This window comes from Pteropus medius, unplaced genomic scaffold, assembly GCF_902729225.1.
Source record: "Pteropus medius unplaced genomic scaffold, Ma_sr-lr_union100, whole genome shotgun sequence".
In the NCBI taxonomy this organism is placed as follows: domain Eukaryota; kingdom Metazoa; phylum Chordata; class Mammalia; order Chiroptera; family Pteropodidae; genus Pteropus; species Pteropus medius.
Window position 1 is genome coordinate 11,249,923 of NW_024342471.1, and position 16,738 is coordinate 11,266,660.

Sequence of the window (16,738 nt, forward strand, 5' to 3'; positions counted from 1 at the left end):
TGGGCAGGGTTTAGCGATCTTGAAGGTGGTCTGGGCCACGAGGGCCACGACAGGGTCGCAGGTCTCAACGAGAGGAGGAGGCTTGGAGTTCTTTAGGACCTGGGCCGCGCGGCGTTACGCACGAAGGCGGGGCTTCTCGCCGTCTGGGCGGACGCTGCGGTGAGGGGCGGAGCCAGAGCGCGCGCGCTGCAAGATGGCGGCGGCCGGTACGGCCGGGCCGGCGGGTAATGTGTTCCCATTCCGCGACGCCCGCGCCACGCCAGATCCAGTGCTGGATTCCGGCCCAGTGGCGCACGGGCCACTGCCTGTGCCACTGGTGCTGGACAACGGGTCGTTCCAGGCCCGCGCCGGCTGGGCGTGCCCCGGGCCCAACCCGGGCCCGGAGCCCCGTCTGCAGTTCCGCGCCGTGTGCGCGCGCGGGCGTGGCGGGACTCGGGGAGGGGCGGGTCCGCAGGTGGGCAACGCGCTGGGCAGCCTAGAGCCACTGCGCTGGATGCTGCGCTCGCCCTTCGACCGCAATGTACCGGTAAACCTGGAGCTGCAGGAGCTGCTGTTTGACTACAGCTTCCAGCACCTGGGCGTCTCCTCACAGGTGAAGGGTTGGGGGGAGGTTGCTTGGGCTTGAGGTCGTGTCTCTGCTCACTCCATTCAGGGAGGTAATTGTCACTCCTGTAGCTCTCATTGTTATTTAGCCATTCATTTAGTCACTTGATCAAATACTACTACCGTTCATAAACCCTGTGCTAGGCGCGTGGGGTACAATACTGAACAAAACAATGTCCTTTTTCTCTTGGAGCATACATTCGGGCATATATATCGTTTATTATTAAGTTCATTTATTAACTAATATGTATTGAGCACTTACTCTTCAGGCGTTTTTCTAGGCGTTTAGAATACATTTGTGAATAGAACACAAAATTTCTTGTGTTTATGGAGCTAGTATGGAAAAACAGTTTAGAATGAAAAGACAGACAGTAAAGAATAGAATTAAGTAGTAGAGTCTATGGCATGGAGAGGAGAGGGTTATACTTTTCCAATAAGATGATAAGGGTAGGACTAAGGGAAAAAGGTGATGTTTGAGCAACGACTTGAAGGAGGTGATAGAGGGAGCAAGCCATGTATCTGAGGGAATAGTATACTAGACAGAAAACAGAGGAAAAGGCCCTAAGGCAGAAGTGTGCCCCAATCCTAATTGCAGGGCAGCCAGAGTGAAAGTGTGGGGGGCATTGAGAAGTGGAAGAGGAAGTCGGAGAGGTGATGAGGGACCAAATCACAGGCCTCCAGTCTCTTTGAGTGAAATGAGCTACTGCAGGGTGTTGAGCAGAGGACGGACATGACTTTTGTTCCAAAAGGATCACTATAGCTGCTGTATGACATGGGTCATAGGTTAGAAACAGGGAGACCACGTGGGTTGCAGTGACCCAGGTGAGAGATATAGGTGACTTAAATGAGAGAGGTAGCCGGGGAGGATGGTGTGGTAAGAAACAGTTAGATTCTAGAGATGTTTTGAAGATAGAACCAACATGATTTACTGATAGTTTGGAAGGGGCTTGACTTAATAACCTTAAATTTTCATTTTTTCCAAAACAGCTTCCAGTTGAGATGAGTTTTTATAGTTGCTTCTGATCCAGTTTTTGATTGCGAATCAGCCCTTTCATTAAGGATTTTTGTTTATTCTGTAAAAAGGGTATTCTTGTATCACTCATCTATTTGCTCTTTTCTTTCAAAATAGGGCTGTGTTGATCATCCCATAGTTTTAACAGAGGCTGTGTGCAACCCACTGTATTCACGACAGATGATGTCCGAGCTTCTTTTTGAATGTTACGGGATTCCGAAGGTTGCTTACGGAATAGACAGTCTGTTTAGCTTCTACCACAATATGCCAAAGAACTTGATTTCCAGTGGGCTCGTCATTTCATCTGGATACCAGTGTACACATATTTTACCCATCTTAGAGGGGAGGTGAGTTGCATTTACAGCATTTGAGTGCTGTTTTAAGAAGCATTTAGGAAACATTTTATGGGTGGCCTACTTTAAAGGTGGAGTGGAAAGAGCAAGCATTGGGCCATGAATTGGCCCCTGGGCTTAGCTCTGTCCTTCCTTACTTTGGTAAGGACTATGGTAAGTCACTTCACCTTCCATCCATTGTGACCTCTGGGAGAGAGTTGGGGTAGACGGTCTCTGAGGTCCAAATCTATACTTCTAGAATTTTATAGTTTTGCTTTATGGTGAGATAGCTAACACAGTACTTGCAGGTAATAGGGACTCAATAAAAATGTTTTGAATGAATTATCTGAATAAGTTTAATTTAGACAGCTTTTGTGTTGTAGAGTCACTTTTTAAATTAAGATATATATTTATGTAAAGCTTTTTAATCACCGTTGTTTAGATCTTTTCACGTACAGTGCCTGACACCTAATAGGTACTTATTCAATATTTCTAAGCTGAGTAAAAGGTGAAGGTAGGTTCTGTCATGTTTAAAATTTTTACTCATTTCATAGTTGAGCTTTCATTGTCTGATAAGAGACTAGCCCAACATTGTGCTCTCCTGAGATTTCTCACTGAGTAAAGAGGGTGTGCAAATAGGAAAAGAGCCCTGGCTTTGGCATTGAATGCCTGGTTTGCCACCCTGCTGAGAATGAGGTACCTAACCTCTTCACTTAGCTTCTTCCTAACATGTAAACTTGGGAAAAACTGACTGCTCAGGATTGCCCTGAGGATGAAATGAGATAAAGTAGCCGATGGCATTTTGTAAACTGTAAAGTAGTCTGAATATTTAAGTCAAAATAAATGCCATTGAATTTATTGAGCCCTACATAGGACTTTCTCTTGATGTTTTTACAAAAATTTATGAAGAAGAAAGTGATTCTTCGACATTACCAAACACTCCTGATGTACAGAGTTGTCTGTGTAATGTAAAACAATATGCAGAAATTAAAAACTATTATTTTTATATTGAGAGAAAATTACCTGAAGGCTAAGAAATGAGCATATTGGAGCATATCCTGTTCTATGCTGGCATCTGCTGGTGATGTGTGGTATAGCAGTGACATTTCAACATCCAACTTCCTAGTGCTCTGCTACTCTTTCTCACGTGAAGAAAATAAAGTTACTCTGGTTCTCTTCCTCTTCAGTTCATATGAAAGGGACCTGGTACTTTTAGGAGATTACAGTAAGCCAATATGTGTGTGGTCACTGTTTGTGTCAGTACAAGTGGAGTGTCTTGGGGAAGGGTTCTCAGAGTCTGGCCTACACTAGAGTTATCTGAGAAGCTTGTTAAAATGCAGATTCTTAGGACCACCCCAGAGCAAATGAGTCCTGGGAATTGGCATCTTTAACATTTTCCCCAGCTAATTCTAGGATACTTGGTCCCAGGACCAGTTTGAGAAATTCATGGCAAGTCACATATGGGTCCACCTTCAGAGTGCATGTTCTTCCCATTGAACCTTGTTTCCTTCTGACACTCTTGCTGGAAGTTAGGTGGCCACACATCTGTTTGTGTATGAACTAGAAATTCTTGCATTGCCTAAGAAGGTTGGACCAAGGGAACTTTAAAGTCCCTTCTAACTATAAGGTTTTATGTTCTCTTAGATGACGTTTCTTTCTCCTTTGTCTACATTAAATTATCCTTTCTCTTTGAAGGTGCTCTATATTCTCTCTTCCATGTTACCAAAAATTACCATCTGTTATCCATTTCTCGATTGTAGGTTAGATGCTAAAAATTGCAAACGTATCAATTTGGGAGGAAGCCAAGCAGCTGGCTACCTCCAGCGTCTCCTGCAGCTGAAGTATCCCGGGCACCTGGCAGCTATCACGCTCAGCCGTATGGAGGAGATCCTGCACGAGCACAGTTACATTGCCGAGGATTATGTGGAAGGTAGTGAAGAGGACATCTGCTTCCAGCTTTTGGATGTTGTCTACCTTTGGGGTGTTCCTTAAATTGTTTCCAGGATGCCTGTTTTACTCGCTCTTTTACTCATTACTTTTTAGCATATCCTTCCTCTTTTGGTATTTACTTTCTTAAACTGTTCAGTTAACTTACCTATGTCGGTTCTTTTTCAAAATTATTTTAGCTATTGTAGTTCTTTGCCCTTCCATATAAATGTTAGGATCAGCTTGTCAATACATTAAAAAAATTCTCTCGGGATTTTTATTAAATCTGTAGATGAGATTAGATATAAGACAACATTCTAAATATAAATTCAGATATAATATTAAATCTAGATTGGGGAGAATTGACAGTGTTTACTATGTTGAGTCTTCCAATTGATGAACAGAATATGTCTTTCCATTTATGTAGGTCTTTACTGTTCCATCAGCATTTTGTAGTTTTCAGCATATAGACCTTGTACATGTCTTATTCCTAAGTATTTCTTTCTTTTTTTTTTTTTTTTTTCATTTCATTGTCCAGTTGCTCATTGCTAGTTTATAGAAATGCAATTAAAGTTTATGTATTGGCTTTATCCTGTGACCTTGCTAAGATATTAGTTCTAGTTTTTTTGCAGTTTTCTTGGGAATTTCACTGTAGATGTGTCATCTGTGAATAGGGGCAGTTTTATTTCTTCTTTTCCATTTTTTGGCCTCTTCTTCCTTTTTCTTGCCTTATTCCACTGGTTAGGACTTCCAGTACAGTGTTGACTAGGAGTGGTGAGAGTGGGCATCCTTGCCTTGTTCCCACTTCCTTATCTGACGGTGGTAGGGGAAGCATTTAGTCTTCTGCTGTTAAGTATATGATGTTAGCACTAGTTTTTTTGCAGATGCCCTTTATCAAGTTAGGGGCATTCCCTTGTGTTCCTAGTTTTGCTGAGCATTTTTATTATGAATAGATTTTGAATTTTGTGAAATGCTTTTGCTACATCAATTGATATGATCCTATAGTGTTTCCGCTTTGGACTATTCATTATAATGATTGTTTTTCAAATAATATTGTACTAGCCTTGATTTTGGAGTCGGGGATAAACCCACTTGTTCGTGTATACTATTTTTCTTATGTTGCTGGATTTGGTTTGGTCATATTTTGTGTGGTTTTTGTGTCTATATTCATAAGGGATATTGATTTCTAGTTTTACTGCCTTTGTCTGGTTTTGGTATGAGGGTGATGCTGGCCTCATCAAGTGAGCTGGAAAATGTTCCTTCTTACAAAAAGGTTTTGAAAATAATTGATACTATTTTTTTCTTTAAATGTATGGTAGAATTTTCTAGTGGAACCACTCGAGCCTGGGAATTTCTTTTTGTGAAGGCTTTTAACTATGAATTCAGTTTCTTTTGTGGACTTAGGTAATCTCATTGATTTCTTCTTCTTATTATTTCCTTCCACTTGCTATAGGTTTATTCTTTTTTTCTAGTTTCTTAATGCAGAAGCTTAGATTATTATGAGACCAATTTTCTTTCTTTTTTAATTTTTATTTTATTTATTTTTTAGGTGAAGCAACCCTTGGTTGACCTCACAGATTGCAAGGACCTTGTCAGCTTACAATCCCTTATTTTTTTAAGTTTTATGCCTACAGCACCTGGTCTTCCTAGGTGGTCTCCCATCCAAGTACTAACCAGGCCTGACCCTACTTAGCTTCCGAGATCAAATGGGATTGGGCTTGTCCAGGGTAGCATGGCCGTAGATGCATTTTTTTTTTTTAAATAAGCAGTTAATGCTATAAATTTCCCCCAGCACTGTTTTATCTGCATCCTATAGATTTTGATATTTTATATTTTCATTTTTATTGAGTTCAAATATTTTCTAATTTCCCTCGAGATTTTGTCTTTGAGCCATTGATTATTTAAAAATGGGTTGTTTTATATCTAAATGTTTGGAGATTTTCCTGTTATCTTTCTGTGATTTACTTTTAGTTTAGTAAGGTCAAACAACTTCCTTTGTCTGATATCAGTTAAACTTGTGAAGGTTTGTTTTATGACCCAGGTATGCCTGTTTTGATGAATGTCACAAATACACTTGAAGAGAATACATATTCCACTGTTGGTGTAGAGTATTCTATGATGTCATTTAGGTTTCATTGGTTGATGGTGTTGTTCCCTTCTCTATCCCTGTTCATTTTCCATCTACTAGTTCTATCAATAATATCAAGAGAAGAGTATTGAAGTCTCTAAAGTATAATTGTGCATTTTCCTATTTCTTCTTTCAGTTCTGTCAGTTTTTGCTTTCAAATATCTGAAACTATTGTTAGGTACATATTTGGAATTCTTATGTTCCAGGCAGATTAACCTTTTATCATCATATAATGTCGCTTTTTTATTTTCGGTAATTTGCTTTGCTTTTAAGTCTACTTGGACATTAATATAGGCACTCCAACTTTTTTTGATTAGAGTTTGCATGATATGTCTTTCCATCTTTTTATGTTTACTTGTATCGTTATATTCAAAGAGAATTTCTTAATAGTTGGGTCTTTTTTTCAATCCGTTCTGTCAGACTGTCTTTTAATTGGTATGTTAAGACCATTTAAATTGATTTGATTATTCGTATGTTTGGATTTAGGTTCACTATTATTTGTTTTCTGTTGTTACTTCTTTTTGTTGTCTCATTTCCCTCTCCTGCCTTCTTTCGGGTTATTAGAACATTAATTTTTTTTTTTGGTGTTTCATTTTATCTACTGTGTTTATCTAACTATCTCTCTGTGTAGTTTTTTCATTGGTTACTCTAGAGCAGTGGTCCCCAACCTTTTTGGCACCAGGGACCGGTGCTCCTATGAGAATCTAATGCCTGATGATCTGAGGTGGAGCTGAGGTGGTGACACTAGTGCTGGGGAGCAGCTGCAAGTACAGATGAAGCTTTGCCGGCTCACTCGCCGCTCATCTTCTGCTGTGCGGCCCTGTTCCTAACTGGCCATGGACTGGTGCTGGTCTGCAGCCCGGGGTTGTGGACCCCTGCTCTAGAGATTACAGTAAACATACTTTATACAGCCTATTTAAAATCATAATTTTACTACTTCAAATGGAATAGGGAAATGTTGACATGCTAGAAGCTCATTTATCTTTCCTTTGTGCTTGAGTTGTCTTATGTAGTCACCTACATGCATTGGAAACTCATCAGACAGCATTATGGTTTTTTCTTTCACTTGTCAAACACATTTTAAATGCAAGAGGAGGTTAGTCTATTACGTTTAGCCAGATTTTCATCATTTCTATTGCTCTTCCTTTATTCCTGAGGTGTTCCAGTTTTCCTTCCGGTACCATTTCTGTCTGAAGAACTTTATTTAGCAACCACTTTAGAACAGTTATGTTGGCATTATGTCCAGGTTTTATAGCCACATTTTGTTGATTGGGTGGTTCAGAGATTGGATGGCATGTGCTTTCTCCTTCTCACGCAGACCTGGAACCCTGGCATTGACTTTCTAATTTCTGTGCTAATAGTGTTGCCATTTTATAACTTTCAAAATTATTCTTTTGAAGAATTACAGAAATGGCAGTGCCCTGATTATTATGAAAACAACGTCCACAAGATGCAGCTCCCATTTTCCAGCAAGCTCCTCGGCAGCACTCTGACCGCTGAAGAGAAGCAGGAAAGGCGGCAGCAGCAGCTGCGGCGGCTGCAGGAGCTCAATGCCCGTCGGCGGGAGGAGAAGCTGCAGCTTGATCAGGAGCGGCTGGACAGACTGCTCTACGTGCAGGTAATAGCAGGTCTTGATGGCCCCCAGGCTTGATCAACAAGGTGGTCCTAGAAAATGTTCCTCCTATATGTTCTTCCTTGCCCATAAAATGCATCAACCAAGTCGCCCTTAGGGTCAAGAAGGAGTCTAGGAGTCATCAGTATAGAGGATGATGTAGCAGCAGGTATTTCTGAAAGAACCGTGGACTCTGGTTGTATTGATTTATTTTGGTCTTATAATTTCCTTTATTTTTTAACTTCTTATTATAAGTGTAGCATACATGCTGCAGAGTGCACACATCTTAACTGCAGAGCTTGTTGCATTTTCACAACATGAAACACACATGTATCTGCCATCTGGATCAGAAATAGAGCATTACCAGCATCCCAGAAGTATCCCTATGTGTCCTCTAGTCAGTCACCATCCCACCTCTCCCTTCCCAAAAGGTAACAACATTTCTGGTGTCTGTCATTAGAGATTAGTTTTGCCTAATCAGGTGGTGCTGAAATCATGATATGATGACAGGTGGGGAGGAAGACACCTGCACGTAACTTGGTGGGCTTTTTGTGGAGAGGCAAGCTGGCGGCCCTGGGAGCTCTCTTCTGCTTCTCAGCTCCTTGTGTTTCCTTGTGTTTGTGATTGCACTGGTGTCTTCGAGGATGAATCGTGACTGCTCTGCTTTCAGGAACTTCTAGAGGATGGCCAGATGGATCAGTTTCACAAAGCTCTGATGGAGCTGAACATGGACTCGCCGGAGGAGCTGCAGTCCTACATACACAAGCTCAGTTCGGCGGTGGAGCAAGCTAAGCAGAAAATCCTTCAATCAGAAGTCACCCTCGATGTGGATGTGGTGGACAGCAAGCCAGAGGTACTAAAGGCCTTGGGAGGGAGGGTCGTGGGGTCATTTAGAGAGGACAGCTGCCTTGCAGGAGGAGTATCTTGTGAAGGCTGAGACCCGCCTTGGGGGAAAGAGACAGGTGTGGTGAGTGATATCCACAAGTACACGGATGAGCAGTGATAGCACTGATTTGTACCAACTCAAGTTCTGACCCAAGGGATTTTACCTGTAGACCTCTGCCCCTTCCCCCCCGCCCCCAGGAGGGGGAAGTGTGTGCGTTGAGTAGAAAGAGCATTTACACACCAATTGTGTGGTGCTGTCTTGAACCTGAACCTATTCCTCTAATGGTTCTTTGGCAGTTAGTCACCCTCCCTTTAACTTCCTTCTGATGCTCTATTAAATGTGTGTGGTTTCTCTTTCGCTTACCTCCTTTCCATCTTGATGTTCCTTAAGGACAGGGATCACACTTCACACATAATGGATGATTTTTTACGGCATTCTAGTACACATACTTAGTTAAATGTTTTTGGGTTAAGATTAGCTTTTTATTACTTATTGAAAACGGAGTCTTAAATAAGCTCTTTGATTTCTTCTGCCTCTCCTCCTTGTTTTCCTGCCAGTGGACTGTTAAGTGTTGAGTGGCCAAAAGAGCAGGCACCAGGGCTGAGATAGGACCCAGGGTAACCCAGATCGCCAGCTCTGGGCCCTGTGTGGTGAGGGAGCTGGCTGCAGGTCATGCCTCAATCCAAAGTCATGGGTTGGCTCTATCGTCTTTAGAATTGGAAAAAAGCGTTAAGTATATGCATTGGTCTTGAATCTGTCATTTCTAGAGTTCTAAAACAAAAGAACTTGTTCATTGCCTTGTGACACTTCTAGGGCAGGATTAACCAGTCTAGTTTATTGTTTTTCTTGTTTTTAAATGAAATTTCTTTAAATCTAAAACCTAAACTTTTAGAAAGAAACAGTCCTGTAGAAAAGTCCAATTTGATGTTAGGCGTAGCATGGTGCTTGCCAGTGACTTTGGAACTCTGTGGCTCAGCACGAAGCTGGTTTTTGCAGTGACCATCTCTTAGTTGGCTTACTCTCAGTGCCTCTCTCACCTTGCATTCTCCACCTCTCTCTGATGGCCTATAGACTACACGAGGACAGCACCTGGTCACGAGCATGCATGTTTTGTAGAGCAGATGCTGAGTCAGCCTTCCTAGATACAGTTTGCTGGCTCACTGAGAACTTGGGTAGAAGGGACCTTTACTGCCATCCTAAGCACAGCATCCCAGGTCAGTTTAGGATGGGTTTAGGGAGAGGCAAGGCTAGAAGTGGGAGGAGAGATCAAACTGTGTTGTAGTTGTCCAGAAGAGGGCTGGAGTGGATCTGAAATTTGTCAGCAGACTTGGGGATGGCGGGTGGAGGAAGAGACACTTCAAATGTAGGATCCAAAGAACTTGGTGCCATTTAGGAGCAGAGGTAACGGGAGCGGCAATGACTGATGATAACAGAACACGTGACATGTACCAGACCTTGTGCTGAGCACGTCTACAAGTGTCATCTTGATTAATTTTCATAGTTCAGTAAGTACTACCATTATTCCCATTTTACCAATAAGGAAAGTGACGCTTAGGGAGTGAAGAAATTTGCTCAAGGTTGCACAGGTAGAGGTAGCGCAGCTGAGGTGCAGACACAGCAGTTTGATTCCAGATTCAGTCTGGTCACACCGAGGCTGTGCTGAAAGGCACTGTTCGACCATGCTTAGGAAGATAATGAGCTGGGTTTTGAGTATCTTTATTTTTAAAGTCTTTGTGGGACATCAGGTGGAACTTTTCAGGACCTAGCTGTGGAAGGACCTAGAATCACATGGGCAGTGACAAAATCAGAATGCTTGGGTAGGCCAGCACTTAGAGGGTGGATGGCAGAAGAAAAGTCCAGGGAGAGATCAAGAAAGAGTGGTCAGAGAAGAGGAAAAACAAAAAGGTTGCCAGGAGTGTTTTAAGAGTAAGGTTGGTGGCCTTAACCTGTGATGGGAGATGGTACACTCATCTTTTGAGACAAAGAAAAGTGAAAAGACCAAAGAAAGAAAAAGAAAAAGTAAGTAAGGAGGTGGGATGGAGAATAAATAGGTAAGTTGGCTTTTTGAAGCACCTGAGGAGTGTCGGTTTGATGGAGATGAGTGAGGCAGAGGTGTGGGGAGTATAGCAGAAGATGGAGAACTCAGTGGAGCCCAGTGCTTGCCTTCACCCAGGATTATTTGGTGGATGGTGGGCAGGTCACAAATTATCTGTAGTTGTTTTAAATACACAGGTGACATTTGTGTGCCTCTAACCCAGTAATACAACTGAATTACTTATTGAGCAAAATAAGTCCATATCTAAAAGGGAAGAAAGAAGGAGTGTTTGGTCTTTACCCAATGACTGCCCTGGAGTCATGTCCCACTTATAGAGGAGGAAGCAGGCTCAGATGCTCAGACTGTGCACTGTGACCCTAAAATTTTTGGTTGCCATTCAGAGCTGGATCACTATAACCCCCAAACCTCACCTCTTTCTGTGACAATTATGCTTTCTGGTTTCTTATCCTGGATGACAAGACACCAAGTGAAAGAGAACTTCTGTGATTCATTTCTCATCTTCTGGACTACTGAGTTTAGTGCCATATCAGAATAGGCTCCTTTCTTATGTGGGGAGATGATGGGAGTCTTCCAGATCAGACTGCAGACAGCGAGGGGGATGTTTTCACATGTGCTTTGCTGCCTCTGCTGGAAGGAAAACCTGTCATTCACTCAGCCGGTCTTGCTACCACATGTAAAATTTTTCGTTCTTTTCTTGCTCACCTTGACCTCAGGCTAGATCTTTTGCATACTCCTAAATTCCCAACTGTCCTCTTAAGCTCAGACTCATGATTTTTAGAATTTCAGCTTAAGGCAGAGCAAAGATGTTGGAGCTAAGAAGTTCTGTTTTAGGCCAAGTTTTCACTACTTACTAATGTACTATGATCTTGGATAAGTTGTTTTACCTCCCGAGCCTCAGTTTCATCAGCCATAAAGTGCAGAAATCTCTGCACTTGTGAGGATTGTGCAGGTAGCAAGTATCCCTGCTGCTGAATTGGATCCAGAATTGGCAGAGATGCTCTCCCTCCTTCACCAAGAGCGAGGTCCTTAGATTCTTGCCTCCCAGCCCACTTTCTTTCCTTCTTAAATTACCTATTTCTAAAGCAGTTTCTCTCATCCTATTTTCTAGTCTCAGAAGAAATATCTCCCTTCCTTTCCAGGGTTTACTGTACCCTTACATGTAGTAGAATCATTACTGATCAGGATTTAGAATACATTGCCACCCATCTGTAAGCAACATATGCCATGTGACTGTGTGTGTGTGTGTGTGTGTGAGAGAGGAGTGTTGAAGGGCATTACTTTATTTAAGAGTGAGTTCGAATACTGTTTTACGTCTGCGGTATATGTGGATAGGTTCTAGAGAAGTATATGTAAGTGTTCTGAATTATGTCGGTAATTTACATACTTCATAGATTTTGAGAGTGAGGAGAGACTCAGTGTAGAGATCTCCTCTCAGGCATGCTTGGCCGATGGTATTGAGTCTGCTCGAACCCTCCTATCTCATAAGATAGTCTTTTCTACAACAGCTGTCATTGTTAGAACATTTTTCCATGGAATGCAACAGAATATTTCTTCCTGTAACTTCTCCCTTTTGAGTCCAGAAGGTAAAATTCATCTACCTCTTACATGGCAGAACCACAGGTGTCTGAAGATGTCATCCAGAACTACCCCGACTCCTACCTAACTTCTTTTGCCCAGGTCAAAATTAAAATGTACCCTAAACCCTCTGTTGGGAATGGTACCAGCATGTCTTATCCCCATCCAGGTTCATTGTCATTGAAAAGGGAAGCCTGTTCTGTAGGACTCCACAGATAGGAAGCACTCTGTCACCTTGGGAGCTTTGGGTCAGATCTCCAGCCCAATAGACCTGCTAATAAGAGACTGATTATTAAGCCCATTAGTGTTGACATGTATATATAATTTTGCTGGTTGTCTAAGCCACTTTGTAGAACACTGGCTGCCACACCCTTTCCCCTGAGTTTTGTGTGTGGTGGTGTGACAACTGCAGGTCACAGGGCTCACACTGGGCCCCAGACATGAGTGGGCCTATCAGAAGGCTTCAGAGTGAAGGTAAGAGCTGAGGCTTGTATAAGGAGGAAAGGTAAGGGGCAAGAGCAAAGCCTATTCTTGGGATAGTTGAGAAATGTTTTCATAGTTTTTATGTGAACTTTTTTGCCATTGCACGAAGTCCCAGTTCTTTTTCATGACAGTGAACTAATAGGACTAAGGCTTGATGAAGTTAACAGAATCTGTTCTACTTTGTTTATTCTTTTCTTAGACCCCTGACCTGGAGCCGCTAGAGCCGTCTCTGGAAGATGTGGAAAGCATCAATGATTTTGAACCCTTGTTTTCAGAGGAAACACCTGAAGTGGAGAAGCCAGTCACCACCATCCAGGTTGGACCTCTGCAGCCTCGACCATGCTCATACTTTGAAACTGTGATGTAAATGACCAGTCTTGTCTAGGGTGCTTCTTCAGGGATATTTAAAACATATTCCTAGTTGTATTTTCTGGAAAGGGGGTTATCAAAACTTAAAACATCCAAAGTCAGGGTTTTTTTCCCCAGTGATCAATTGGGGTTCTAGCACCAAGATCCTTAAATCCGTGAGTAATAGTGTGTCTGGCGGAAACATTTGGGCAAGTAATTAGGGATTTTAAGCTTGAAGACTAGCTTTAGTGGTTTTATTCCAATTTAAGCCAGTGTCTATGTGTAATCCTCATTTGAGTCTACGCTTCTGTCCTTACAATGGCAGCCAGGGAGACTCCCCTGAGTCTGAGACACACCTGAGAAAACTTTTCAGCCGTGCAGGGGCCAGGAGTGCTGAGCAAGGTGCTGGGCAGGAGACCTGGCCTTCGACTCTTAATGCTGCCGCTCTTCATGAAGTCTCTTTCCCTGGAATTTGGGGACCATTTTATGATGCCAATCTGTAGGTATTTATACAGAAGTGGGAAAAGGGTAGAAAATTGAATTATCAAATCATGAGAGTTGGGGAGAGGTTACTCTGGCACGAACCAAAGACAAGCTATACCAGAATAATCAGTGTGGTTTGAGGAAACTGGCAACTGGGATGTTTGTCATTATGGCCTAAAAATATCTTCTAAACCTTGGGTTTTTAAAGCCCGTGTTTAACTTGGCAGCATATCATCAGCTGTTTGTTGGGACAGAAAGAATTCGAGCTCCAGAAATTATCTTCCAGCCGTCTCTCATAGGCGAAGAGCAGGCTGGGATAGCAGAGACCCTTCAGTACATTCTGGACAGGTGAGAGCAAAGCTCCTTTTCCTTCTGTGTTCCTGAACCATTTCCTTGGATTGTACATTAAATGGTAGATTTGATGGTCAGGCATCGGAAATCTGTCTCACTCCTTCTCATCGACTTGCTGGGCTCAGATAGAGTTTTCTCACCAGCCTTGGCACATAGTTGGGGCTCTGTAAGTCTTTTCTGAACATGTAATTGCTCAGTTAATTTGAGGAGCTATAAGAATTTCTTTTAAGTTTGAGCACCAGGATAATGTGTGTGCATTGGCTTTCATATAAACCTTCACATTATCGAAGTGTAAAGATTCTAAATCACCCAAAAATGTGAGAACTTATAAGTCCTTTTTCCTCTTTGTAGACATTTTATTTATTTACGATTGCATTTCTATAAGAGCATGCATACCTCCTCGCCACCCATTTATACAGGCATCTTCCTGCAGTGTGAATTTTCATAATTCAAGTTGGATAGTAGGGAACATGATTTTTAGTACTGTGGCTGCTGTTGGTTAAAACAGGATGGAAGCTTACATCTAGCAAGAGAGTAAAACTATTGCAGCTACTTTGAGTGGCTCTCAGTTTTGTCTAACAATGGGTGGGAAAGTGGTCAAACATGTAAGATAAAACCATTATTTAAAAAAACAAGTAGAGAAGTGAACCTTCAAAAGGGAGGAAGGACTTTTGGGGTGATGAAAATGTTCTATATGATGATCATGGTGGTGATGGTTTCAGGGGGATATAAATTTGTTAGACTTCATCAAAATGTATGTAAGTCAGTCCTCAATCAAGTCAATTTTTAAAAATACATGTGTTAGGCACAAAACTTCTGATCATACTAAGGAAATGAATTGACTATTCAAAGTACGGTTTTGACTAGATGTTTGGCATTCTATAAAGACACACATGAAAAATGAGAAATTAAAAAAAAAAAATTTATGCAGACATTTTCCCTTTTGTACTGAGAGCTTACATGTCTACATCTACATTCTCCTCTGATGTTTAAGTGGGAAGGAGTACCAGAAGGAGTTGTTTCTCTCCTAGGTACCCAAAGGCTGTTCAAGAGATGTTGGTTCAGAACGTTTTTCTCACTGGCGGGAACATGATGTATCCTGGGATGAAAGTTAGAATTGAGAAGGAACTGTTGGAGATGAGACCTTTTCGGTCATCCTTTCAGGTACTAATTGTTCATGTAACCAGCTGCTTTGAAAATAGCACTTTTTGTCCTCTAATTGCAAAACTAATAAAGTGTAAATGAGAAAAGTTACTTTATAATTCCATCATCCAGAGATATCCACTGTTAGCATTTTTGTGGCTTTTCTGGTCTTTATGCTTAATTTTTAAAGCAGAATGAGAGTCATGTTTTAGATATTTCTTGCTTCTTTTAGTTGAAAAAGGAAGACATGCATATAATAAAAATCAGAGAATACAAAAGACTGCGTGGAGAATAAGTCATCTCATCTCAATCCAATAATAAGCAATGGAAACTGAGCTCTGGCAGCATCATGCAGGATGCCCCAGGTCGTCGTCTTTGCTCTCATTTCTCCTGAAGCTCATTTGCCACTGTGCCCAGAGCCGCCTCATACCAGCCTCTGCTTCCCTCTGCTCACAGAGGGGATCAGGGCCAAGAAAGCTTTTGCTCCGGGCAGGTGCCAGCTCTGCTTCTCTCTTCATTTGACAACTTGTGGTCTACATCACTGGAGCAGGAGGAAGGGCAACTGGTCCCTCTCTGACCCAGAGTGGCAGGTCTTGTGTTCATGAAATAGCTGACTGTCACTTAACTGTGTTAGGTCTAGTCTGCTGTGCTTTGCATTCTTGTGTCCTCTTTTGGAGAGTCGGGGGCATTTCAGCTCTACTTTGTTTAGGGGGTGCAGAGATAGTCCTGCACTGTCTTGGAATGATTTGGGGCCCTCCTGTTTTGAGAATAAAAAGTATGGGGCTCTAGCTGTGCCTGCTGAACATTCGCTGCTGAGTCCTGATGGGAGACGTCCTTGTGGTGAACCTTCTCTTTTGTTCCAGGTTCAGCTTGCCTCTAACCCCGTGCTGGATGCCTGGTATGGTGCTCGTGACTGGGTCTTGGACCACCTAGACGACGACGAAGTCTGGATCACCAGGAAAGAATATGAAGAGAAGGGAGGGGAGTACCTCAAGGAGCATTGTGCTTCCAACATTTACGTCCCCATCCACCTGCCAAAGCAGGCTTCACGCTCCTCAGAAGTCCAGGCATCTGGCAAAGGCTCGGGGGCCAGTGGAGGCAGTGCTGGTGAGCAGGCATAGCAAAGGGGGCCCTTCTGGGGCCATGTTGGCCAGTGTGACAGGACAGTGACTGTGCTAGGTGTGTCTGTCCCGAGTCTACTGGTAACATCGGGCTGCGAGATGGATTTCTCCTGGGGAGAACAGTTAAGGGACACTGGGAGTTCCCCTGTAGAGCTGTGTTCATATGGGAGCTTCTTCAGTGAAGAAACTTTCAGTGACTTTGCAGTGTCTTTGTTGAACCGTGGGTGAGCTGTGGCATCAGCTTGCTGCAGCAGTAAATGAAGACGGAGTGGAGGACAAATGTACAGAATGCACAAGGCTTATTTCTTACTGCATTTAAAGCCTTTTTTCAGTGATTTAAAATTTGTGTTGTCATTATATTCTTCTGAATTTATTCAGAAATTGTGTGAATGCCCAGCAGGTGGAGTTCTTTCACATACATACAGAAAGGTAATGTTTATGTAACAAGAACAGTCACCCACTAAACCTCCGGCGCTGGAAGTGCTTCCTTCCTTCCTCCTATTACTTCCTCTTACAAACGAGGAAAAAGGGTCCAGAGAGGGGAACCAGGTTGCACAGTCACTCTGTTTGGGGCCTGCTCAGTGCCCACTTCTGAATGGGCAGAAATGGGGCCTTGATTTAATTTTTGTTCATACTTTCTTTGCTGGGAATTTTTCCACCATATGAGACCTTCCTACAA

At 42.5% G+C, this 16,738-nt stretch overlaps 1 protein-coding gene and 1 pseudogene across 1 annotated transcript; one reads left to right on the forward strand and one right to left on the reverse strand.

The window, feature by feature from the left end:
* Positions 1-155: 155 nt before the first annotated feature.
* Positions 156-16,416, forward strand: ACTR5 (actin related protein 5). The gene is made up of 9 exons (XM_039864330.1): positions 156-592; positions 1,733-1,962; positions 3,708-3,877; positions 7,402-7,619; positions 8,284-8,466; positions 12,813-12,929; positions 13,653-13,792; positions 14,827-14,959; positions 15,802-16,416. The coding sequence occupies exons 1-9, from the start codon at positions 194-196 to the stop codon at positions 16,057-16,059; spliced, it is 1,848 nt and encodes a 615-aa protein (XP_039720264.1). The 5' UTR covers positions 156-193; the 3' UTR covers positions 16,060-16,416.
* Positions 5,499-5,617, reverse strand: LOC120604280 (uncharacterized; annotated as a pseudogene).
* Positions 16,417-16,738: the final 322 nt, after the last annotated feature.

Excerpts from the sequence above, each read along its gene's own strand:
- ACTR5 (XM_039864330.1), top strand. The coding sequence starts at position 194 with ATGGCGGCGGCCGGTACGGCCGGGCCGGCGGGTAATGTGTTCCCATTC. Across the intron at positions 3,878-7,401 it reads TGCCGAGGATTATGTGGAAG|AATTACAGAAATGGCAGTGC; the intron begins GTAGTGAAGAGG and ends ATTCTTTTGAAG. Across the intron at positions 13,793-14,826 it reads CTTCAGTACATTCTGGACAG|GTACCCAAAGGCTGTTCAAG; the intron begins GTGAGAGCAAAG and ends TTTCTCTCCTAG.